General features: G+C 35.7%; 1 protein-coding gene across 1 annotated transcript in view; it reads left to right on the top strand.

Moving 5' to 3' along the window:
- The window catches only part of LOC136037150 (discoidin domain-containing receptor 2-like), a 158,650-nt gene that overhangs the window by 42,310 nt on the left and 88,679 nt on the right, over nt 1-27,661 (top strand). The window contains exons 4-6 of the mRNA XM_065719663.1: nt 4,619-4,850; nt 19,770-19,917; nt 27,085-27,264. Coding sequence (XP_065575735.1) covers nt 4,619-4,850; nt 19,770-19,917; nt 27,085-27,264 — 560 coding nt within the window. The remainder of the gene's footprint in view (nt 1-4,618; nt 4,851-19,769; nt 19,918-27,084; nt 27,265-27,661) is intronic.

The following is a 27,661-nucleotide window of genomic DNA, read 5'->3' as shown; positions in this document are numbered from 1 at the left end:
GGAGGGGTGTTTAATATTTTCTCTAAATGAAGGTACAAAAACACGTATTTTTAAAAGCGTTGGATGGGAGGGGGTATTTTTTGGAATTTTAGACGAAGGCTCAAAAAGATAATTTCATATCTATGGGGAGGAGCAGCGTCTAAATTCATTTGCAACAAAAATACCAACTCGAGAAATCTCTCAAGCTACTTACCTCTTCCGGCTCCAGAACTAGTTCTTGGAACCGATTCTGGTTCCAAAACACTGGTTTAACAACTCCAACTCCATTTTTCTGGTTGTAAGACTTCTTGCTAAAAAAAAAAGGCTAGCCAGAGAGTGATTTTTTTTTTTTTTTAAATAAATTACTTAAGTGTTGGCTGATAGCCACAAATGCACGTAAATTATGTCAAGAACAATCGAAGATTCTGCCGGGTCTACTTTTACAGATTTTTAGCGGATACTCGTGTCTTATTCAGAACACACTCAATAAGTGAAGTTAGGTTCTTTCGTGAAAAAAACTACGATGCAGGTACATTTTATGAGAAAATCCGGTTTCATAGCCTCAAAGACAAAACTCAAAGACAAAAGGTTAGGGTAGGTAAGAATTCTAAATTGTAATTTTCCTAATAAAGTATTATATTTTCATCATATTTTGTTTTATTCTATTAGCTTTATCAAAAGTTTTAGCCATATATTTGCACATTAGGGGGTGGGGGATGTTGAACCTAACCTAACCACCTCTATATATAAAATATTTAATTAAAATGTACCTGCATCGTAGTTTGTTTCACGAAAGAACCTAACTTCACTTATTGAGTGAGTTCTGAATAATACACAAGTACCTTTTTAGGTTGTATTTTAATAAGTAAGATAGCCTAATATAAGTATCTTGTTTCACTCATTAAACTTTATCTCACAGTCCTTTCTACTTGTCATTTTTTGCAAAATGTTATAAGGTTAGGGTCGTTCTGTCTCGCAATGGAACAAGAGGCGTGGTAAAACCCATTTGGTTCTCGGCAAGTGTCACATCCAATTAAGCCCGATCTGATCTGAAATTACAGCACTTTGGATTTGATAGAAACCAGATTCTCTTCTTTCACAAAAGGGGACATATGTTGAAAATAGGTAAGTTGTCAAAGAATAGTCCTAAACTGTTCCCCTATGAGAAAGAAAAGACTGAACACACAAAAGGCCGTCATTACGGAAACACTGCTAGTTGACGATGCCTTTATATTTGTTTGACCAAATAAATAGAAAGGCTGTAGCTTTTGACTTATTCTAGCGTAGAAAATTGCCGTTGTTATCAACTTGAGAAAATTTTCTTATGGGAAATTAATCATCTCCGAAAGCCTAGTTTTAGTTAGTCTAAGCTCGATTGGCAGACCTATTTTTATAAGAAAAAAGAAGTGTGGGTTAAAGAAAGTAGTAAAACTTATTTTGGTTATATTTATAAAAATCAAGTTTCTGAAACTTTATTTTAACCTCATCTATTTTACACTAGAACCCTAAAGGGCGTTAAAAGTCTAAACATTTAAGATCAAATCTTTTAATTAAAATTCAAGGCTCTATCCAGGGTGGGTATGGTGTCTTCCCTCTGAAATTTTGTCCGACTCGAAAACCAAAATGTACACAAACGAATTTGCGATGTGTTTAAAAAAAAATTGTACCCCCCCCCCAAATTCTAAATACGCTCTTGTTAATATTTCAACTACTTCATATGGATCGATTGAGCTAAATTTGCCATGCCTAATTGTATTTATGACAGTTCTTTGATTTGTAATGATGACAATACATGTCTGAGGTATAATCAGTTCGTGTATAATCCACTAACTTTGCACAGTCCTCTATTTATATATAGTTTCAATCTATGGCGCTTACTCTAATTAATAATTATAGCTAATGATACTTGACATTGCACTTGGCCTGAGCACTTGACATTGCACATAACTTCAAAACTTCCTTGACCAACAGAGTTAGTCTCAGATAGTCAAAGGTCATGAGAGGTCTTAGAATAGTTCTACAAACAAGAAAAAAAAGATAGTATGTTAAAATAGCCAATAAAACGAGGGTAATATCAGCAGTGGAAAGATAAGAAGCGAATAAGACCAAAGTAGATATTTGGGCAAGGACCTCCACCAAATCGTCCTCAGTGCTAAAAAAAAAGAGAAAAAACTAACCTAATGAGGTAAACTTAGAGCAGAAGAAACACGTGGCGTTTTTTCTGCCAGTTTGGTCTTAGAATGTAGTTTGAATAGTTGCAAAATATGTAATGATATTTGTAAGCATGAATCGGGAAACCAAGGCCGTATCCACGGGGCTTAGGGGATTTAACCCCTCCCCCTCGAATTCCATTTCGAGGGGGTTTCTCCGTGGAGGTGGGGTCAGATTTCCTGGCATTATTAAAAAAACGATCAGTGACTAAATAAAAACAAGTTTTTTCTACTAAAAGTATGGAGCGACAATAAACCTTAAAACGAACAGAAACTATTCCGTATATGAAAGGGGCTGTCCCCTCCTCAACGCCTCGCTCTATACGCTAAAGTCTAACTCTTTCTCACAGCTCTATTTCTTAAAACAATAAAAAACTATACCATATACGGAATAATTTCTGTTCTTTTCAAGTTTTAATGTCACTCCTTACTTTCAGTAGAAAAAACTTGTTTTTTTTTAATTCATTCTCTATCAGGATAAGGGTTGGGCATTAGCCAATCAGGACATTCAAGGAAAAGTTCTGATTGGTTCACGTTAGCTAAGTTTAAATCAATTGAATTTCAGTTTTGACTTCATCCAATGTTGGACATCAGCTTAACCTCCTTTTTGAATGTAATTGAATAAAAAAAACAAGTTTTTTGAAATGAAAGTAAGGAGCGACATTATAACTTAACACGAACAGAAATTACTCCGTATATGAAAGGGGCTTTTCCTCTTCGACGCCCCGCTCTTTACGCTAAAGTTTTTTTATTGTTTTAAAAAGTAGAGTTGCGAGAAAGAATCAAACTTTAGCGCAAGGAGCGAGGTGTCGAGGAGGAAAAGCCCCTTTCATATACGGAGTAATTTCTGTTCGTTTTAAGTTCAAATGTCGCTCCTTACTTTCATTTCAAAAAACTTGTTTTTTTTTATTTAATTTCTGAAAGTTTTTGAATTAATGCATGTCTAATTTTGGCTCTCCGCACATAAATTATTAAAGTGAAATTTGCATATTAATTCTTTTTTTCGGCTAAATGGCTTTCTCTTAGTTTTGATCAGACGATTTTGAGAAATAAGGGGCGGGAAGGAGGCCTAGTTGCCCTCCAATTTTTCGGTTACTTAAAAAGGCAACTAGAACTTTTAATTTTTAACGAACGTTTTTATTAGTAAAAAATATACGTTAACTTAAGAATTAACTTACATAACAAACTTTTATATTCTTATATTTTTGATTATATATATGAGGGGGTTTTTCCCCTCGTTAATACCTCGCTCTTCACACTAAATCTTAATTTTTGTCCCAATTCTTTAAGAATGATCCCTGAATCAGAAAGGCCGTAGAATAAATAGTTGAAATTACTAAAAATAATTTAGTATAAAGAGTGAAGTATTTATCTCCTCCTAAATACCTCACTCTTTATGCTAAAGTATTTTTAGAACCCCTCATATGCGTAATAATCTCTGTTCGTTTTAAGTTTTAATGCTTCTCCTTACTTTCAATTGAAAAAACTTTTTCATGTTTATATTTTCATTGTTTTTTTTTTAATAGTAATGCTAGGAAATCCTGCGCCCTTTTCATCGAATTTCTCTTCCCCAATGAAATATTCCTCCAAGGAAAGATCCTCCCATATAGCCGCCTCCCCTGAACCCCACACCCAAACCAAAAAAATCCCCCTGAAAACGTCGGTACACTTCCCAATAACCATTACTGTATGTAAACATAGGTCAAAGTTTGTAACTTGCAGCCCCTCCCCCAGGGACTGTGGGGGGGGGGGGCAAGTCATCCCCAAAGACATAATTATTATGATTTTCGACTATGTGGAACAAAATGGCTATCTCAAAATTTTGATCCGTTGACTTTGGGAAAAAATGAGCGTGAGAGGGGGCCTAGGTGCCCTCGAAATCATTTCTGCTAGAATGATCCCTCTTGCAACACTCTAGGACCACTTGGTCGATACGATGACCCCGGGAAAAAAAAAAAAAAACAAACAAACAAATAAACACGCACCCGGGATTTGTCTTCTGGCAAAAAATACGAAATCCCACATTTTTGTAGATTGGACCTTGAATTTTTTTTCTATAGGGTTCTCTGATACGCTGAATGCGATGGTGTGATTTTCGTTAAGATTCTATGACTTTTAGGGGGTGTTTCCCCCTATTTTCCAAAATAAGGCAAATTTTCTCAGGCTCGTAACTTTTGATGACAAATACTAAATTTGATGAAACTTATATATTTAAAATCAGCATAAAAATGCAATTCTTTTGATATATCTTTTAGCATCAAAATTCTGTTTTTTAGATTTTCGTTTACTATTGAAACGGGTCGCTCCTTACTACAGTTCGTTACCACGAACTGTTTGATTGGCTTTAAGTGATTCATTGAACAAGCGCTAGCTAAATTTCGATATTAGTAATCTCATTTTGAATAGGTCTTAAACATTTTTATTTCCAGGGTTCGACAAGAGCGATTAGGAGGGGCATGGTGCCCCAACCAACCTACAATGCACGAGCCTAGTGACTGGCTTGAAGTTAATTTAAAGACAACACACGTTATAACCACAGTAGAAACACAGGGTCGGTTTGGAAACGGCCAAGGTCAGGAATACGCTGAACATTTTATGGTTGATTATTGGCGAGAGTCTCTTGGAAAGTGGACTCGTTATAAGAACTACAAAGGAGAAGAGGTAGGATTATAAATTTCTTTCCTTTGTGTCACAGTGTATCTAAAAAAAAAAAAAAAAAAAAAAAAAAAAAAAAAAAAAAAAAAAAAAAAAAAAAAAAAAAAAAAAAAAAAAACTAGGTTTAAACATAGTAAAACTAGTACCAAAGGCTATACTATAAAATCATCAATACAATTTTTCATTTTACAAAGCTTGTATGGCCAAGAACGTAACTTGCCAGGAAATAAAAACGCTTAACTGCTCTTAGGGAAAAGTCTGAAATATTTGGAAAGTGCAAAATATTTATTAAAGAAGCCTAACAATTCGGAAAATCGTGAAATTTGCTTAATCAACAATGTAGCACGGCTCCCCAGTTCAACCGTATCTTCCTTTTGCTCATAGATGTGCAATATTGCCAGACAATTATGCAGAAGGGTACATTTACTCCAAATATTTTGTTTTTGAGGGATTGACGATTATCCATGTCAAGAACAATAGGCACATCTACTCTGAATATCATTCGGTGAAGAGGCAATATTTCAGGGCTCTAAAGTTGGGAAGAAAAAACACAAAAACAGGTGATTGATTGTTTTTCCTTTGCCCAAAAATGTCTTCAATTAACAAGCTCCCCTGTCTCATGCAACTTTGATAAGTTAAAAAAAAAAAAAAAAAAAAAAAACACAAAATTATTCCTCGTTGTTTTTAATTAAGGAGCGCCAGAAAAGTGGCAAAGTTTCAGTGTATAGCAAAAATAGTCGGTAAAGCATGAGGTTGACAGGCCTTAATCACTTTGATCATAACACCTACACGGTTGACTTAACCATTAATCAGAACGCTCACGAAATGCTATAAGGTACCCATTATTTTTGTCCGTAATAAATATGCAATGGAATAAATAATTTGAATACTTCATAGGATGTTATAGCATCCTATTTTTTCAAGTCAAGTTGGTTTTCTTGACAAAATTGGGATCCAACAATGACAGAGACGTATTAAGATCAAGATAAGGAGCAATCGTTGAAGTTGGTAAGCCTGTTTTTAGGGGAAATTAATTGCGGCATAATCCAAGTGAAGTCGATGAAAAGGTTTGATAGTCGCCTGTAGTTTAGTAAATATTCAGCATGGCCAAAAAGTTGTGTTCAAATATTTCTTTCTCCAGAAATTAGTTAATTTCAAAAATGAAAACTGTCCACTTACGAAAATTTCAACAGCTTGGATTGAGTTTTTAAGGAATAGGGTCACACATTTAAGCACTGATAGTTTCAACTATTCAAGCTAGAAATTTGAAACGTTGTATGCTTAATCTTGAAGCAATCACGGACGGAGCATTGCAATTCAAATCGCAATAACTTTCAGAAAACAAAGCTAAAATTAATTTGACCCCCATGACTTGTACCTTTTCATTACACGTACTTCATGTCATAACGGGTTGGTTCTATTTCTGGGAGAGTTTATTTTGAATCAATAGATAGTAATTAAGCCGTAAGTTAAGTTAGAATTAACGGTCCAAGCACTGCGTTAGCAAATCTAATGTCCATCTTCAAAAGTCAAAGGCCTGAGCGCCATTAGGATGAACCAAACCCCATTGCGGTGAAAGAAGGGGTAATTGCTCGAGTTGTAAAGGAAGCATGGTACACTCAAACCATGTGGTCTAGGCTCAAAAAGCCTGCAAAGTGATCTTTCCGCTAGTTCCGTAGATTTGCAGTATAATTTACGCATTTTTGGTGTTTGTTATCAAATATGTTGCAAAATTCTCCCCTCAAATGACTACCCGCGTAGTGCCTGGGATGTGTAATGCATTAAAGTGCAATTTTCTCTAATTGCGGCTATAAACGACAGGACCACACAAGGGAGGGGAACGGGAGCTTACTGACCTGTGCCTCGCTCTACCGTCTCGAGTGTTTCCCTACAAGAATCATAGTTCATCTGTGATATCTTGTATTAAAATATAGTTCACCTATTGTCATAGATTTATTGAAAAAATTCATTACAAAATACATAGCCTGTAAGTTCAGAAGGGGTTTGCTATTTCCATTTCCTTTTGTGAGTATTTTGCCTTTTTATTGGTTCTGGGGGATATTAAAGCTGACACAGAGACAGATAAAGTTAAGTGGAAATTATAGTTTTGTTAAAACTACAAGCATCCAGGAGTGGAATAAAATATGGCGTTTCTGATAATTTTTGTGAACTTTTTTTTTGCTGACATCGAAAGAGCCTGAGACAGAAAACGAAGCAGATTAGAGGCACATAAGTTGAAATTTCTGGCTGTGCAAAGATTATCATCATTGGATGCAGCCAATACGATGCCGCGGTTCTCAATATCTTTCAACCATCTCTTGGGCACAAAGTTCCATAAAGTTTACCTTAAAAATGGCTGACCAGAAAAATGTAAAATTTTCAGGTGTGTGTCGAATCCAATAACGGCAATTTCATAGTAAGGCACCACGATATATTCTAGGTGGGTCTTTTTTCTGACCTTTGTACAGAGCAAATGTTGGAATACTCTTCATGCATCAGCGAAGGTATCAAACAGTTCGTGGTAACAAACTGTAGTAAGGAGCGACCCGGCTCAATTGTAAACGAAACTCTAAAAAACGAAATTTTGATACTAAAAGATACATCAAAAAAATTGGATTTTTATGCTGATTTTAAATATAAAAGTTTCATCAAGTTTAGTCTCACCCATCACAAGTTACGAGCCTGAAAAAATTTGCCTTATTTTAGAAAATAAGGGAAAGTAACCAAAAAATTGGAGGGCAACTAGGCCTCCTCCTCCACCCCTTTTTTCTCAAAATCGTCTGATCAAAACTAAGAAAAAGCCATTTAGCCAAAAAACGAATTAATATGCAAATATCATTTTTTATAATTTATGTGCAGAGAGTCAAAATCAAACATGCATTAATACAAAAACGTTCAGAAATTAAATTAAAAAAACTAGTTTTTTTAACTGAAAGTAAGGAGCGACATTAAAACTTAAAACGAACAGAAATTACTCCGTGTAAAAAAGGGGCTGTTCCGTTCTCAACGCCCCGCTCTTTACGCTAAAGTTTTTTACTGTTTAATAAAGTAGAATTGAGAGAAAGAGTCAAACTTTTGCGTAAAGAGCGGGGCATTGAGAAGGGAACAGCCCCTTTCTTACACGGAGTAATTTCTGTTCGTTTTAAGTTTTAATGTCGCTTCTTACTTTAAGTTAAAAAAAATTAGTTTTTTTTTATTTAATCAAACAGTTCGCGGTAACGAACTGTAGTAAGGAGCGACCTGGCTCAATAGTAAACGAAACTCTAAAAAACGGAATTTTGATACTGAAAGATACATCAAAAGAATCGGATTTTCATGCTGATTTTAAATATACAAGTTTCATCAAATTTAGTCTTTGTCATCAAAAGTTACGAGCCTGGGAAAATTTGCCTTATTTTGCAAAATTGGGGGAAACACCCCCTAAAAGTCTAAGATAGAGTCTTAACGAAAATCACATCATCGCAATCACCGTATCAGAGAACCCTATTGCAAAAATTTCAAGCTCCTATCTACAAAAATGTGGAATTTCGTATTTTTTTGCTAGGAGACAGATCACGGGTGCGTGTTTATTTGTTGTTTTTTTTTTCCAGGGGTCATCATATCGACCAATTGGTCCTAGAATGTCGCAAGAGGGCTCATTCTAACGGAAATAAAACTTCTAGTGCCCTTTTTAAGTGACCAAAAAATTGGAGGGCACCTAGGCCCCCTCCCACGCTCATTTTTTACCCAAAGTCAACGGATCAAAATTTTGAGATAGCCATTTTGTTCAGCATAGTCAAAAAACAATAACTATGTCTTTGGGGATGACTTACTCCCCTACAGTCCCCGGGGGAGAGGCTGCAAGTTACAAACTTTGACCATTGTTTACATACAATAATGGTTATTTGGAAGTGTATAGACGTTTTCAGGGTTTTTTTTTGGTTAAGGGGGTTGAGGGGAGGGAGGTATGTTGGAGGATCTTTCCTTGGAGGAATATGTCATGGGGGAAGAGAAATTCAATGAAAAGGGCGCAGGATTTTCTAGCATTACTATAAAAAAAACAATGAAAAAATAAACATGAAAGTTTTTTCAATTGAAAGTAAGGAGTAGCATTAAAATTAAAACGAAAAGAGATTATTGCGCATATGAGGGGTTCTTCTCTTCCTAAATATCTCGCTCTTTATGCTAAAGTATCTTTAGTAATTTCAACTATTTATTCTATGGCCTTTCTGATCCAGGGGTCATTCTTAAAGAAGTGGGACAAAACTTAAGCTTTAGTGTAAAGAGAGAGGTACTAACGAGGGGACAAACCCCCTCATATACATAATAAAAATATAAGAATATAGAAGTTTTTTACGCAAGTTAATTCTTAAGTTACGTATATTTTTTACTAATAAAAACGTTCGTTAAAAATTAAAAGTTTTAGTTACCTTTTTAAGTAACCGAAAAATTGGAGGGCAACTAGGCCTCCTTCCCCACCCCTTATTTCTCAAAATCATCTGGTCAAAACTAAGAGAAAGCCGTTTAGCCAAAAAAGAATTAATATGCAAATTTCATTTTAATGATTTATGTGCGGAGAGCCAAAATCAAACTTGCATTAATTCAAAAACGTTCAGAAATTAAATTAAAAAAAACTAGTTCTTTAACTGAAAGTAAGGAGCGACATTAAAACATAAAACGAATAGAAATTACTCCGTGTATGAAAGGATCTTTACGCTAAAGTTTTTACTGTTTTAAAAAGTAGAATTGAGAGAAAGAGTCAAACTTTAGCGTATAGAGCAGGGCGTTGAGTAGGGAACAGCCCCTTTCATACACGAGTAATTTCTGCTAGTTTTAAGTTTTAATGTCGCTCCTTATTTTCAATTAAGAAAACTATTTTTTTTTTTTATTTAATAGCGTGCAGAGACGGGCTGAAAACCTTGCAATATCCACCATGGCTTTTATTAGCTCAGGCACATGCTGCTATCACCATTGCAGTCTTTGAACCTATTGATGGTACCTGAGGCTAGTGAGAAGTAAAAAGTAAAATGATACAACAAAATGGAACATTAACAAAGATGTTGAAGAAATTTTACGCTTTCATCTTGATTTTGCATTTTTAGAAAATCAAGTTTTTTCTCAGAAACATAGTAAATTGGTAGAATAGTGGGGAGCAGCTAAAAATAGTAAAAGCTACACCGATTAATTTTCAAATCCAGGATTAAATAGAAGATAAATATGTAAACGTTTGCACTTAAAGAACAAGACTAAGCTCCCATTGTCTTTAGGTAACAAAGTACCACAAATTTAGCAGCATACTTAATTACCGTTGACCGTCATTTAACATATAGAGGTTGAGAATTTTCCCAAAAATATGGTTCGAAAGTTAAAAACAGTTTTAGTGCGTGATCTTTGCTTACCACCCTTGTTCATTCGAGTCGGATAGTCTCTTTGGATTGGTGAGCAGACGAGTACCTACCGATGCGAACTGGTTGAAAGTTGACCATCTGCAACTAAAGGCAGCCTGCTAGCAGAAGAGTTTAGGTCATCCTCGGATATCATTCTCAAATGTGTCAACTCTGAGACGTTAAAGCAGGAGCTTGCATTTGAAGGATTTTACAAGCATACTCGATAACTGGATCGTTAATCAAAGGTGTGATGCATGGAAGAATGGAAAAGTCGAAGTCTAAAAGCTGTTGTGTTCACATCGCAAAGGTGGAGATACCTTGTTCAGTAAGAAAAAAAGTCTTTAAGAAAAACTGGAAAAAATCAAGCAATCATCAGCATGCCTTGTACCTTTCTCGGAGATGTTGAATCGCGAGTGTACCGGTCGTCAGCTAATAAGACTTTTATTTGTCGGTTTTGCAATTAACGAGCTGGAGAGACACCAGGCCCTTATGCACGTATGAAAAGAAACGGATGACTAGTACTTTTACTACGGATTTACTATTACTATACAAGGTGAGACTGTAAACCAATATTCTTTAATTTTAATGTCAACATCTTGGAAAACTGGAAGTCTTATTTCGGGAATGTCCAAAGCCAAACTGAGACGCATGGTAAGCCTTTATGATCGGATTCTTTTCTTCCTTAATTGTATTAAATAATGTTCAACCTCTCAAATTTTTGGCATAGGCAAAACATGAAATTTTCTGAGGCATAGAAAAGCCTGCCCTTATTTTCATCGAAACTGAATAATATGAAACTAGTCTCAACGAGGCTTGCTAGTCTGGTAATCTTACAGAAAAATTCTAAAGAATAATTCTAGTTAAAAGTGTAAAAACCCATTGAATTATTTCGAGGCATAACATATCCACCGACATGTCGGTCTGTCGGTCCCGGTTTTGCTACTTTAGGCACTTCCAGGTAAGCTAGGACGATGAAATTTGGCAGGCATATCAGGGACCGAACCAGATTAAATTAAAAATAGTCGTTTCTCTGATTTGACCATCTTGGGGGGAGTGGGGGGGGGGCGTTAATTCGGATAAAATAGAAAAAATGAAGTATTTTTAACTTACGAACGGTTGATTAGATCTTAATGAAATTTGATGTTCGGAAGGATATCGTATCTCAGAGCTGTTATGTCAAATTCTGACTGGATCTGGTGACAATGGCGGGGGGAGTTCGTAGGGGAAACCTAAAATCTTGGAAAACGCTTAGAGTGGAGGGATGGGGATGAAACTTGGTGGGAAAAATAAGCACAAGTCCTAGATACATGATTGACATAACCGAAACAGATCCGCTCTCTTTGGGGTAGTTTAGGGGGGGATTAATTATGAGAAATTAGAAAAATTAGGTATTTTTAACTTATGAACGGGTGATCGGATCTCAATCAAATTTGATATTCAGAAGAATATCGTGTCTCAAAGCTCTTATTTTAAATCCCGACCGGATCTGGTGACATTGGGGGGAGTTTGGGGTGGGGGAACCTATAATCATGGAAAACGCTTAGATTGGAGGGATCGGAATGAAACCTGCGGAAAAAAAGCAGAAGTCTTAGATACGTGATTTACATAACTGGAAAGGATCCGCTCTATTGGGGGGAGGGGTTAATTCTGAAAAAATAAAAAAATTACGTATTTTTAACTTACGACGCTGCGATCGGATTTTAATGAAATTTTATATTTAGAAGGACCTCTTAAGTCACGTCTCTTATTTTAAATCTCAACCGGATCCAGCGTCATTGGGGGGGGGCAGTTCGGGGAGGGGAAGTCTTAGAAAATGCTTACAGCGGAGAGATCAGGATGAAACTGGATGGGAAGAATAAAAACCTGTCTAAGATACGTGACTGACATAAACGGACCGGATCTGCTCTCTTTGGTGGAGTTGGGAGGGGGAGGGGTTAATTTGGAAAAATGAGGTATTTGTAACTTACGAAAGGATGACCAGATCTTAATGAAATTTGACATTTAGAAGGATCTTGTGCTTTAAAGCTCTAATTTTAAATTCCGACCAGATCCTGTGACATAGGGGGAGGGGGTGGAGGGGGAAATCAAATTCTTGAAAAACGTGAAAATTGGGTATTTTTATCTTACGAATAGGTGATCGGATCTTAATGAAATTTGATATTTAGAAGGAATTCATGTGTCAGAGCTCTTATTTCAAATCCTGACCAGATCTTTTGACATTAGGGGGAGTTGGAGGGGGAAATCTTGGAAAACACTTGGAGTGGAGGAATTGGGATGAAGCTTGGTGGATAGAATAGGCAAATGTCCTTGATACGTGATTGACGTAACCGTACAGGATTCGATCTCTTTGGGGGAGTTGGGGGGGGGGAGGGGTTCAGTGATTTGGCGAGTTTGGTGCTTCTGGACGTGCTAGGACGATGAAAATTGGTAGGCGTGTCAGGGAGCTGTACAAATTGACTTGATAAGGTCGTTTTCCCAGATTCGACCATCTGGGGGGCTAAAGGGAGAGGAAAAATTGGAAAAAATAGGTATTTATAACTTATGAGTGGGTGACCGGATCTTAATGAATTTTGATATTTTGAAGGACATCGTGACTCAGAGCTCTTATTTCAATCCTGACCTGCATTAAGCCTCTGATTTTCCTTTTAAATCAATCTATTGATTCTTGGAACTTTGTTAGAGCTCATACCATATGAGCTCTTGGCTCTTAGCTCTTCTTGCCTCGTCACAAGTGCCATATGAGATCTTAGCTCTTGTTTTGGTATTTCTTTACAACTCTATGAGAGTGCTCGGTACTACGATGGTCTTGCAGCAAAAATTATATTAAAATATATTTGGCTTTGTGGAAAATGTGAAGGGACTACTAGTTACATTGGGGAAAAAACGACATTGAAAAACATGGAACAGAGTGACAGTGAACAAGAAGGTGAGGCTTTCGAATAGCTAAGCCAGTTCAAGTAAGTTTACACTCTGTATTCTGCGCTAAGTACTACTGTGATTCGCTTTGTTGGGTAATTGATATTTTTATTGATCCAAATTTTGAGGATATTGTTCTCTTACTTAAGCAGTGATTCGTCTTATTTGATGTTTCTTTACATAAAGGTAGGCACGCGATACCCGCAATATTTAAGCCATAGTTTTTCTAGTTTTCCAGGATGGAGGTCTATTGGACCAATCTTGGGTGGGAGGAGGAGGAATATAAATATAGCTTGATTCCAGTATGCTGCTTGTGAATATTTATGGATCGCCTTGAGCAATCTGATTGATTAGGAATCTCTCTCAGGAGTACCAAAAATGCCAAACTTGGTAAAATTCGAGAAAGAAGGAACTGTTTTTGGAAAGAACTCTTTTCAAACCATTTCTCTTCTGCCCTGCAAAAAAAAAACTTTGTAAGGTTAGTCTTGATTAGTTCCAAAATTACCAGAATGATGGTGTTTGGCATCAACCTTCCTGTTTCTCGTCCTTTTACGAACTGTTACGAATTCACTGTTACGAACTGCAAGCTCAAGACACGTATGTTTTGCTGAAACCTAGTTTTGACTGTTCGCTATACTAGGCTTGAAAATATTTTCTATAAGTGAAAATCTCGATCCTATCTCTCTCTCAACCTCACTCATCCCAAGGTAATTTTAGTTCAAACGATCCTCTTGACTTTGAAGATGTCCTTTTATCATTTTTAAGGTGTAAACTGAAGCATATATGCCCATATGATCAGTACTTGGTGATCACTTAAGAATCATTTTTGGCATCAACCTCAATTTCACTGCAAAAGAAATTAAATATGTGAAATAGCTACAATGTTGGACCTTTCAGATTTAGATCCAACCACATTTCTTGTCTGATAAAAAAAAGTAGTTAAGGAAAGTATTTTTTTTAGGTTGATTACTTTTTTCATGTATTTCCGACTGAAACTATATTATCATAATATACGAAATTGCCATGTTTGTCACATCCTTTGATGTCTTGTCTTTGTTGAAAACACTGTGATTTATTTTCTTGCTCAAGATGTTTCATTGAAAAGTAAACAAAAAACACAAACGCAAAGGGATGGAAAACATGGATTTATAACTCGAAACCATCTCACATATCTTGTTTTTAATGCATAACTTAGGGTTTTGATACAAAGATAAATAATATGCAAGAATACTTAGCAGGATGAGTTGTAGTTTAGGTGGGGCAGCCCTCTCTAATATGCGGTAATTTGTTTGTTTTAAGGTTTAACAACTCTGAACGCAAAATCAAAAACTCGTCTGTTTAGTTTCCTTATGTTTTAAATGTGAATCTAAAAGCAACGTACTAATTATGAATATCAATGAGATATTTAGCTGAACTATGTTAAAGCTTGCATATCGTAAGATTGGAGGGAGTAGATTAGAGTTAGTAGACTTTTCGCTTCGCAATCCCAAGTTTTACGACTTTCTTAGTTTCCTACATTTTGTTCGTGTTTTTTCCAGTTTTATTTTTTTATGGCACTTGGTATTAACCAAGTGACATATAGCAATCGCGAATTCTGTCGGTCTGTCTGTCGGTCTGTCGGTCTGTCTGTCTGTCGGTCCCGGTCTTGCTACTTTAGGCACTTCCAGGTAAGCTAGGACGATGAAATTTGGCAAGCGTATCAGGGAACGGACTAGATTGAATTTCTGGTCCGTTTTTTCGTTTCTTTTTTAAATTCGTCTCCTCAAATGTTACCGTCCAAAATAAAACCTGCTTGCCTCCTTTTTCCAGACTCCAAATTTGGCCATATTACTCATGCCTCATGTTAAAAATGAAGTTGTATACTGCACTGCACACCAGTGTGACCTTTTTGGAGCAGGGATCTGAAGAATTCATAAAAATTGGTCTTAAGGCCACAATTACAATTGTTTTTACCTAAAATCTGTCAAGCCCCTTCCCGGAGAAAAAAAATGTGGAAATCAAAATGGGTACTGGTATGATAAACCCCCTGCAGCTCAAGTTGTACATACATTGACGCACGGTAAATCGGTTTCTTTCGCTAGTTTCTTCCAACTTGGCGTGAGAAAAAAGAAACAGAAGGTACAGAATAGATGGAAAATATATAATTTGGGCTATGTTTTTGAACATTTTGGGGGTTTTGGGGGTTGGGGGTAAAGTATTTGGCGAGTTGAAGTCAGAAAACAATTCTTACTCCAGAATATCAAAACAGTTGTAGCTAATACATTTTACATGCAGACCCACTGTACTTTAACACGGCCCCCTGCCTCTAATGTGCAAATACATAGCCCAAGTTTGATTCCATAGTGTTGTATTTTCATCATACTTAGGTATATTTTATTAAGATTAACCTAACTTCACTTCCTGAGCTGCAACTCGAGCTGCAGGGGGTATATCATACAAGTATCTCAAAATGAAACAAAAACCCAAGTTAGACAAATTGGAAGAAAATAACAGGTAAAATAAGAAAAAATGAATTAAAACAATAAACCCAATTCAAAAAAAGTCACCCACTTACCCAAAATCTAACGACTAACAGTGCTCTTATTTAGAAGCTAGACAAGCGATTAATATTGTTTTAAGTGAAATTAAATAAAAAAAAAGCCGAGAATTACCTGATATTTCTCTAATTTCAAATAAAGCTTGTTTGGCACCTATCAAATTATAACCAAAAAACTTTTCATATTGATGGACTGCAGGCCACCGTGGTATGAGATACTATCTAGAAATTTTGAATACTTGACAATTCTTTGACAATCTAGTGGTTTTTACCAATGAAATTTTGGCCTTTTGGAGCCAAAATTGTTGCAGCACAATATGGTGGGAAACACTTCACTGTGGTTTTTGGTGTGTCATCAAAAGCATATTTATGCATTAAAAATACTTTGGAATAAGGTATCCCCAAATTTTCTACCATCACCGCACTGGTTTGTTACAATCACACCTGAAAAAAAAAACAATCAAGAAGAACAAAACGTTATTATTAGATAGATTGTGTTTAACTATTGAGTATAAAGCTTTCTGCCACAGGGAATTTACCGATTTAAGTTTCAAACCAAGTTCAGAAAATCCCCTATTCATTTCTTTATTGTTAACTCTAATCTTGATAGAAGTTTAATACTTGAAATTAGCGTAAACAGCAGAATACAAGATATTTGTCCCCGGCTGGTAATTCTCTAAATTGGTTCAAATGGGACTTACACCACTCTTTACTTGGCGTGCATTGACCTATTGACCCTGGCATGCTGCAGTGAGAGGACTTGTCCACTTTCTGCCACCTGGCGCACATCTTGAAGTGTCGCTTCTTCTGCCGCGTGTAGGCACACACCTGCTAAATTGCATCGTCCCATACCAGAGACGGAACACTTCTGCCTCGCGTGATAAACTCCCTCGGTCTATGGTACAATCCTGTTACGTTTGGGAAGCGTAACATGATGTACACGATTCTTAAAAGTGGGTAACCCTTCGTTACAGTGTTAAAATCTAGATTTAATTTTTTTTTCAATGGTCTAACGGTTTAAACCTTTTCTTAGACCTACTAAACGAACATAAGTAAAAATAATTCATAAACTCCTTTGTTGAGTCTGTGTTTTGTATATTATACCGTGATGTCTTGTGCCCTATGAATCATATCCTTTGGCGTCCGTAACCAAATTTGGTCGCGATTCAAATTGAAAACATCATCCTTTATACTTTGTCATGGATAGGCAATGATAATCTTACATGAGGTGAACTTTAGTTGATAGATCCTTTTTGATTGTGTGACAGGATCTTTGTCTATCAGTCTTAAGGTATACCTTTTTTCTAGATTGCTTATGACGGAGCATTATGTGAGTCTAACCAAAGCAGTACTGTTTTCCTAATAAGGGAGCGTCTAAAAATTATAAAAAAAACAAACAGTCCATATTCAGCCAAAGGATTTTGCTTACAGCTTTGGTGACATGTGTTGTTAGTGTACTGTTCAAAGGAATTGCAAAGATTCCAGAAGAAGACTTAACATTTTAATTGGCATTTTCGCCGACCAAAATAACAATTTTTTCTATATGCATACTTGCACTGAAGTTCCTATCGTCAAAAGTTTTGGTACTTCTTATAAAAGCGGCGAAATACTAATAAAAAATTTATTGTAAGATACATTTCTAGAATTCTAATCAGGAACACCATTTGACGAACTTTGGGGGGCAAAAGTGCGTATTTTAGAATAAAATTCAACGGCTCCCTTGAAATGCAAAAGCTTTTCCACTGAAGCATGTCATTTTGGTTTTATTTATTTTTTTATTGAAACAATTGTATTTGGATTCCCGAGATGAGCTAGTAACTATAACAATCAAATTATGCTAAAAACAGCAAAAAATCAAGTGTTTTCATGATTTTTCTAAATTGGTTACAATTGGTTTCAAAGTATATTTTTCCTAACAATCGATAAACCTAATCATCGAGGTTAGGTTAAGTTAGATTCCTTGCTTAATGAAATCCGTTTCAGAGATCACTTTTTTGCATTCACATTCAACGTTCCATAATTTTAAATGTTTATGTGAAATAATCGTTGAAAAAAAGATGGTGAACCATGAATAATGGATAGGAAAAAAGGGAAATTCTAAACCATTTAATTAAAATTAGATAAAACTTTGATTAAATCAAATGCGCCTGTAAAAGAAGCTCGGCTGAATTTGTACAGATGTGAATGAACAAAAATTTTGGTGTTTATTATTTTATAAAATTTTATTCTTAAAAAACTTTTTTTTTTACTAAATAAGCAAAAATAAACATTGCAAAAGTTCTTGAAAAAACAATGCTTTTCTAAGATAATTTTGCCAAGGAATCGTGTAACGAAGCATTAAAAGTACTTCAAGGATAGTTTTATATATACGTATATAGCCTAATATGTATAATGTATTTATTATATAAATTGTGTTTCTTTCATTTTTAAGTTTACTTCTAATCTGGCTATTTGTTATTATTCTGAAATTAAAGAAGGTACGAAATATTTATTTATCACCTTTAAAATTGTCAGAATATATTTTAGTTGGCTAGCTTTGCATAAAAATGATACTCCAAGCTAATCAGCACTCTCCCATCGTATTAGCTTGAGAAACTGATACTGGTAGTCGTTTAGATGGAAATATTTGCCCACGCAAGATATTGCTCTTGGCATAATTTGTGAGAGGTGTGGAAAAACATTTTCAGCCGTATTTAACTTTATGTGTGTTTGTTAACATGATAAAATTTGCATCTTTATCTCTAAGTTTTTTTTTTTGGCAAAGTAGTTGTCTTTCGAAAACAAAAGAACGTGTTTTTTTATTCTTTTTTATTGTCCTTAGCTTTTGGTTAAAAAGAATAATTTTTTGGAAAGGTAAAATAAAAGTTGCTACCTTTCTAGTTGAACAGGTTTCCCCCCTGATATTTACCCCTCTTATATTTTAAAAGCACTTCTTTTATATTTCCAGTAAAAAATAGGTTTTTTATTTTCTTTGAAAAAATTTAGAAAAATCACCCCTATTGCAATTGCAAGTAAAATTACTAGGATTGGAGAGTTGAGGGGGCAACAACGTCTGTCAAATATAAGATTTTTTTCAATTTGAGCGTTGTCCTTTAATTGTATCTGAAAACTATATTTTTTTTGTTCGTTCTTAATATGGTATTCAGAATAAGCCAAAACATAAAGGGCTTTGCATTCTCTCGGCCCTTTTGTATGTTCAAGTTTAACTTGTGTATAGTTAAGCTTCGATAATAAGGGTTCATTTAGGTGTATTATACAGTAAAATAAATTTTTCAAAATATAAGGGAGGATACCGCCCATCCTCGTCAACATAAAAAGTTATAAAAACCATTAACAAGGGTGGGCAGTAACCTCCCTCGCCTTTCAATCACCAGAGAAAACATACTATTTGAGAATTGAATGACACCGTTTGAACCGATGCGATGAAACATTGTATGATATTTATGTATTAGCCTATACCGCCAACAGTCCAAGTTTACGCTGTGTAAAACTCGAGACCAAAGCGCTTTAATCTGTCTGTATTAAGAAACCAATAGCTTATGCTCAGTGGAAAACAATTGGCGGGTGACATAATAAATTTGAATTATATAATTCGGGCTATATATTTGCACATTAGGGGGGAGGGGTAGAGGTTAGGTTACCCCACAGTCCCCTAATATGCAAGTATATAGCCATAATTTGTTCCTAAAGTATTATATTTTCATCTTGTTTCGGTATTTTCATTACGATTAACTTAACTTCGCTTCTTGAGTGTTGGCGGTATAACACATAATCACCTATTGTATTTTGCTTAAAGGCCCAAATCTCGGAGGTTGTCTGCAGGACAATTTTATTTTTGTTTTGCTTTTTTTCAAGGTCCATGAAAAAAGGAGCCGATATTTCGTATGATTTGTATACACACGTGTAATTTTTGCAATGCATACTTAACCGGAACATTTTTACGCGAGAAACAAACGTAAAAAACCGAACGTGTGGGATTGAGCTTAAATCAAGAACTTAAAATAGCTCATTTTGTGATTTTTTTTTCACTTCAAGGTGATTTTCAGCCGGCAATTAGGTACGACTAGTATTAAAAGTGAGGATTTCATTAATAATATTTTTTTTTAGATATTACGCGGGAATACAAATACTTACACTCCTGTTAAGCAAGATTTGGACCCACCCATTTTCGCAAGTAAAATAAGATTCTTTCCGTACAGTCATCATGTAAGGATGGTGTGCATGAGGGTTGAACTTTATGGATGTCACTGGAATGGTAAGTTAGCAGCGTTGGTTAAACATCAATTAATTATTTTTTAAAGAATATTATTTCAAGGATATTGTGCGTCATAAGTTCTGATTGCCATCTTAGCTATTGATAGCTTAAAGAGTTAGGCGTTGCTAAATGTAATTTTTTAGAGTGTTTTTAATCTCACGCATTAAGCAGCTTTCGATATAACAATTGTGAACAACAATTACTTTTTCCAAAAATTTAAAACAAATTAAAAATTTATTCAAAACTAATTGTTTAGATTTATGGAGAAGAGCAGCAGAGAACCCTTCCTGGACCATCTGTCAGTTTAGTGGATATTTAGTTTAATCTATAATTATTTGATCAGCTATTTCTTTGCGGAAAACATAATTTCCTCTCTCTAAAATTGGGGTTGGTTTTACTAGGGTTCAATTCATAATGGAAACAGTGTCAAAAAGAAAAAACGAAAACAAATTTTTTATTTGGCTATGAAAATCTGACTGACTGATGTCATTTTCCAATGTATCCAAACAGTGTTAATTACCTCCATTTATTGTTAGAAAAGAAAATTCAGATGAGAAACCTGTTTATAGGAAAGGGACATAAAATTTGGCATTTCATTTTTAGTGTATTTTTTAAATATGGAGCAGATATTTACCTTAAAAAAAGCAAAATAAATTTACAAATCAGAGTTTATTAAATTCTGTTCAACGATACTATCTTTTCATGAGTTCCTTAGTCTTTATAATTGAATATGTTACTGATAATTACTATTAACCTAATACTATATAACGGGTAGGATTTTTAGCGCAGAGGCGCATACAGATCTTTTTTTGGGGGGTGGGGGTGGGGGTTGGATGGTATTTTTTGGTTGGATTGGTATTTTTTACCGCTTTACTACTGCAAGTAGTGCAAATTTTGACCTTTTGTGGAGGAGGGCTTGTGTCACTGAAATTACCCCCTCTACCTGCCCCTGGGTAGTCAGTTATCGAGTGTCTTTTCTACTGACCAGATCTTTTTTATTGACAAAAAAAAAATGCAGAAGTATTTATTAAAAACTCAAGAAAAGGGGAAAAATAATTGAATAAGTATCCATAAAAAACAACAATTCCGTGAAAGGTATGGAAGAACTTGTCACATTTTTGTTCCTGGATAGGTTAAGTAAATACTATGGTTTTCTTGCGTGATTCTCAGCATAGGCTAGACGCCTGACAAGGGACACTTCATATAGGGCATTTGAGAGCTATCGTACTGCACTTAGAAAAGCGCGTACCTTTTAGGCTTCCTGCCTCTAAACGCTAACTCAATCTCTAGTAATGATCTCAAAATTTTAATAGCAATATCAGAGTTAAGAAACGTTATTGGGACGCGTGAGCCAAAAAATAGGGTGAGAAACGCTGGTTTATTCTCTACCATTTTCCAGTTGAAAATTCAAGTAGCTTCGGAATTGTTCTTTTGATGAAATTACAGCCATGTAATTTCTATTTGTTCTTCCATTATAGGGGCTCCCTGTTTTGGAAACACAATAGAATCGTATCGTATTTCATAGTTTGTATTTCTTAGTTGAACGTTCTCACGGTAATTGAGAAGAAGCGACATATCCTGGCTTATTCCTTATCCTAATTAAAAAAAAAAAAAACTAATTTTTTTAGCTGAAAGTAAGGAGCGACATTAAAACTTAAAACGAACAGAAATTACTCCGTATATGAAATGGGTTGTCCCCTCCACAATCCCTCGCTCTTTACGCTAAAGCTTTTAATTGTTTTAAAAAGTAGAATTGTGGCAAAAAGTCAAACTTTAGCGTAAAGAGCGAGGGATTGTGGAGGGGACAACCCATTTCATATACGGAGTAATTTCTGTTCGTTTTAAGTTTTAATGTCGCTCCTTACTTTCAGCTAAAAAAATTAGTTTTTTTTTATTTAATTTCTGGACGTTTTTGAATTAATGCATGTTTGGTTTTGGCTCTCCGCACATAAATTATTAAAATGAAATTTGCATATTAATTCCTTCTTTGGCTAAATGGCTTTCTCTTAGTTTTGATCAGATGATTTTGAGAAATAAGGGGTGAGGAAGGAGGCCTAGTTGCCCTGTAATTTTCGGTTACTTAAAAAGGCAACTAGAACTTTTAATTTTAACGAACGTTTTTATTAGTAAAAAATATGCGTAACTTAAGAATTAACTTACGTAACAAACTTTCATAACCTTATTTTTTTATTATGTATACGAGGGGGTTTGTACCCTCGTTAATACCTCGCTCTTTACACTAAATCGTAAGTTTTGTCCCAATTCTTTAAGAATGACCCCTGAATCAGAAAGACCGTAGAATAAATAGTTGAAATTACTAAAAATACTTTAGCATAAAGAGCAAGGTACTTATCTCCTCCTAAATACCTCGCTCTTTATGCTAAAGTATTTTTAGAACCCCTCATATGCGTAATAATCTCTGTTCGTTTTAAGTTTCAATGCTACTTCTTCCTTTCATTTGAAAAAACGTTTTCATGTTTATTTTTCATTGTTTTCTTATAGTAATGCTAGAGAATCCTGCGCCCTTTTCATTGAATTTTTCTTCCCCCATGACAGATTCCTCCAAGGAAAGATCCTCCAACATAGCCCCCTCTCCTCGGCCCCACCCCCAAATAAAATAAAATCCCCCTGAAAACGTCTGTACACTTCCCAATAACCATTACTATATGTAAACACTGGTCAAAGTTTGTAACTTGCAGCCCCTCCCCCAGGGATTGTGGGGGAGTAAGTCATCCCCAAAGACATAGTTATTATGGTTTTCGACTATGCTGAACAAAATGGCTATCTCAAAATTTTGATCCGTTGACTTTGGGAAAAAAATGAGCGTGGGAGGGGGCCTAGATGCCCTCCAAATTTTTTGGTCACTTAAAAAGGGCACTAGAACTTTTCATTTCCGTTAGAATGAGCCCTCTTGCGACATTGTAGGACCACTTTGTCGATACGATGACCCCTGGGGAAAAAAAAAAAAAAACAAACAAAAAAACAAACAAATAAACACGCACCCGTGATTTGTCTTCTGGCAAAAAATACAAAATTCCACATTTTTGTAGATAGGAGCTTGAAACTTCTACAGTAGGGTTCTCTGATACGCTGAATCTGATGGTGTCATTTTCGTTAAGATCCTACGACTTTTAGGGGGTGTTTCCCCCTATTTTCATAAATAAGGCAAATTTTCTCAGGCTCGTAACTTTTGATGGGTAAGACTAAACTTGATGAAAACTTATATATTTAAAATCAGCATTAAAATGCGATTCTTTTGATGTAGCTATTGATATCAAAATTCAATTCTTTAGAGTTTTGGTTACTATTGAGCCGGGTCGCTCCTTACTACAGTTCGTTACCACGAACTGTTTGATTAAAAAAAAATATTATCCAAAAACTAGTTAAGAAAAGTTAAGAGCCATGTCAAAACCTAACTCCAGCAGAAATAAAGTTATGTAATAATTCGAACTTAAAACGAACCGAAACTTACCAAAGGGAGGCATATCAGGCGCGAACGATTTTGGTAATTTTTACTAACGTAGAACAGTTCAAAACTTAAGATAACGCCTAAAATAACACAATAAAAGCACAGGAAAGTTTTTAATTCTGACAGTGGTTCATCGTGGACATTGATTCAGCACTGAGCAGCCATATTTTTCAAAATCCCAGCCACTCAACTCTTTTGGAGAAAAAATGCTAATTAGTGATGACCTGAGAACTAAGCAAATTAACCGTGAAGCAATTGATCTTAAACAGAACTTAAATAATATCACATCCCTAAATAAAGACACATCCCTAAATAAAGACTTGGGCGAGTAGGCCTACACGCTAAATTCTATGTATATAAATTTAATCACAAGACACATTACCAGGCCTGGATTTACCAATAGACCAACTAGCCCCTGGCCTAGGGGCTCGCAATGCCAGGGGATGCAATAAATTATCACTGACTGTTTTTTTTCTTAAGAAAATTTTCTTGAGTGCCAGGTTCACTCAGCCTCCTAGCTGCCTTTTCACAGAAAAGGGATTTCAAAACAGCACAGAAACTACGTGGCCACATATAAACTCTCGGATGTCTCCCAAGAATGGCAGCAGAGAGTTCGGTATCACCTCTCTCTTTCATTACTTTTGGCTCATCAGTTGTGATCTATTCATTGCATCCACTGTCCCCGAACTTTTTGGGATTTCCCAGAAAATCTAGCGAAAACGGAGCGGCAAAAACTCTTTGGCCAAGTAGCGTCAAAGCTTTAAATCCGACCTTGAATACGATATAAAATCAGTAGCCAATGAAATTTAACTTTTATCCAAAAAACATTCAAGGCCAAAAAAGCTAGCATTGCAATAATATATTATCAAATTTCTGAATAAAAGTGTATGGTATGAATCACCAACTATTTCTGTCAGTTTTAGCTGAACTCTTAAGAGGTAATAAAACTTTTCGTTGTTTTGCTTTTAGGCTATCAGTATTTTATCGAAGAGTTTCTTTTCAGTTAGTTTTTTTTTGTTTTTATCTTTACGTTTTATTTTGCTCAAGACAGCAATTAGTCATAATTACTAGAATATTCGCTTAGGACTCTTTTTTAATTAAATGTCTTCCGAAAAATTTGTGTTCATAATTATCATAATTTTTTATTTATAATCCATCACAAAAAAACTAGACAGAAAGCCCTGAGAAAGACAGAGTAAAAATTAAAGAAAAAATAAAAAAGAGGCAACAGAAATAAAAACACAGTTTGATAGCTACAATCAAGGGACAATCAGAAATGGCCAACGATGGGATGACTTCTAGCATTTGGTAGTGAAATCACAAATACGCTTCTCAATAACCCCAGCTGGGTTTATAAATTGATATTTTCTATGTAGAAAAGAGTTACTTGTCCAACTTGGAAGTTCCATTAAATACTTTGCAAATTTAAAGTAAAGCAGGTGAACTTGCTTTCTCTTGCCACAATTAAGGAAAGACCAAACAGGAGCAAAGGCAAGTAAGTGAGGAACTGTTAGGTTACTATATAAGTGAGAACGGTGAACTCTACTTATATACAAAACGTTTGAAGCTAGGGAGGCATACGCAGCCTGGATCTTACAGGCATAATATTTAATTGCCAGGTTTACAGTTTCTTTCAGGTTTGCTCCAATAGGCATGTCCAAGTAAGTAAGGCTGCTAGCAAAAGGAACCTCAGAGCCGGATAAACTTATTGAGTTTCTATTTCCTTTATAATTTGAATGGTAGAACAACTGTTTTATCAGCATTAAAGCTCAAACAAATGTATTTCTACTCTTCTTGGAGAAACTCAAAGGTTAAAGAGCATTCTTGGAAAGTGCAGGAAAGATTTAGTAGGTCATCAGCAAACATAACAAACGAAAGATCAACTACTTTGAAGATAAATTTACAGCTGAACTTACCCTGAACATCGGTAACACAATTGTTACACGAACTGGAGAAGTCGGAGCTCCTTGGCGTGTACCTTTCAGAATCGGAAATAGTTGACTATCATTTTTACTCTAGCCTTCAAATTTCTATACATGTATCTTAAACAAGTAATTACCGCAGCATCAGTACCTTTCAAAAGGGCCTCAAGCAGAACCTGCGAGAATATACACGAGTCAAAAGCTCTTGCAACATCGAGTGCACATAAGACCAAGAAATAACCTTTTTCTTCAATATCCTTCAGCACATTTATAAGTAGAAAGAGAGCATGCTCTCTACCTAAGCCTCGCTGGCACCCAGCCTGACGAGGAGGGGCGGACAAATTTTCTTTAATATCTCTTATCAAAAAGACTCAAAGAGCTTGAAAGTAGTACATGAGACGGTAATGGGGCGATAAGAACTGTACAGAGATGCGTGTTTTGTGCCCTTTTTAAGGATGGCAGTTATTTGTCCGATACAAAATTGCAAAGGGACTACACCACAAACAAGGATCATCTGAAACATTAGTGCTAAATTTTGTTCAATTAAAGAACCTGCAAGTTGCAAATGCCTTGCTCAAATAGAATCAACACCAGAGGGAGATTTGTTCTTTAATTTTGGAATTAAAGAGTGAACAGCACTTGGTGACAGAACCAGAAAAGATTTCGTCTTATTTGAAAGAACGAGGTCAAGCTGTTTTTCAAACAACACCTCTGTGTTTTTGTTGGGAGCACTGTACTCCCTCTCAAAATATTCAACCCACTGAATTCAGGCACACTAGCACTCTGGGCCTTGATAGGCTTGCTATACTTTCAGAGTTTGGAGTGGTCATCAGCAATACGGATTACATTTGTCTTGATCAGCATTAACTTATGGTTTTTCAGTTCCTTGTTAAATTTCCGTTTCGTACGGAGCCTCAAGTCATTAACTAGGCCATCTCTCGGGCGACCCCATTCGTTTCAAATAGAAAGCCATAGCTTGGCCAAATTACACGCATTCACTAGATCTCTGTTTTTTGACCAATCTTCCAGCTGAGACTTTTTATGAACACGTCCAAGAGGAACGGCGCTTATTTCAGCGCGTGATTTATTTATGCCAAGTAGGAAGTGAGCTCAATTGAGATGTTCTTTTCACTTTGCGGCAGCACAGCACGATCACATAAAAGATTGAAAGGTACTTTGATTTTGCCTAGCATCTCGTCACAGACTGAAAGACTCACCTGATAAATTATTCCAGTCTCAGTAGGAAAACCAATTCGATCCTGTATTTAGAGCCATAGGTGGGGATGAGTAAAAGCAAGTAGAGATAGGAAGGTGGTCAGAGTAGAATCCTCCTTTTAAAACTTTGTCCTCTCGACTGCAAAACGAAGCAACAACATGATCTGAGTTAGAAGTTGAGGAAATCGGCCCAATATATGAAAAGCTATCATTTTTAGGCCATACACAATAGTCGGGAGGAACGCAACCCCAAAAGATTTGTGATCGGGGAGAAATTGTGTTTATTATATCTACTATTGTTTTTGTATTACCATTTTGTTTTTCATGTGACGGAAAGGCAGTGTGATCTTCGTCCTTATTTCTGTTTACAAACTAACGTATGTAAGCTGGAAACGGGAATAGTGAATTTCTAGCTCTTATGTAAGCTATGTGTGCTTACGTAAACTATATTATCTCCTAAGCCGTGTTGTGCTTAACTTACGTTTCTGTTTCTTCGTTGCTTATACTGCTCAAAACATTTGTATCAAATATCGTCCATTTATATTCTTCTTTTTTTCGCAGATGGTATAGTTAGTTATTCTATGCCTCAGGGAGATCAAAGGGGTTCAAATTGGAATTTCTATGATTCTTCGTATGACGGATTTTGGGATGGTTCTTTGCTGAGACAAGGATTGGGACAATTGACGGATGGCCGACTCGGTCCTGAAAATTTCAAGACTACCTTCTATGAACGAGATAAAGGTATTGGCTGTGCATCTTCTTATATATAAATGGAATCCGTTATATATCTAGTATAAAAGCAACCAAAATCATTTGGGAAAGATTGAAATTGGGATTTAGCGAAAGTTAAAAAATCCAGCACCCAAACAAAATCTAAGTTTAATTGGAAGAATTCTGTTGTGTCAATTCCCAGAAATGTAGGAGATGTTTTTTTTTTTCAAAATCAAGAGAGGAGTAAATTCCGTCGCTTTTTGAATAGACCCAAAAAGCTATTTTTGCAAAAATCAGGGGGGACAAATACCCCTTCCTGTCCCCCCTTTCCCAATTAATTCCACTTGTACAATACACAACTAATGACTTCATTAACTTACAAAGAGAAAGAGAGAGAGAGAGAGAGAGAGAGAGAGAGAGAGAGAGA

Source organism: Artemia franciscana, chromosome 16, assembly GCF_032884065.1.
Source record: "Artemia franciscana chromosome 16, ASM3288406v1, whole genome shotgun sequence".
In the NCBI taxonomy this organism is placed as follows: Eukaryota; Metazoa; Arthropoda; class Branchiopoda; order Anostraca; family Artemiidae; genus Artemia; species Artemia franciscana.
This window is presented reverse-complemented; position numbering and strand designations above follow the sequence as displayed.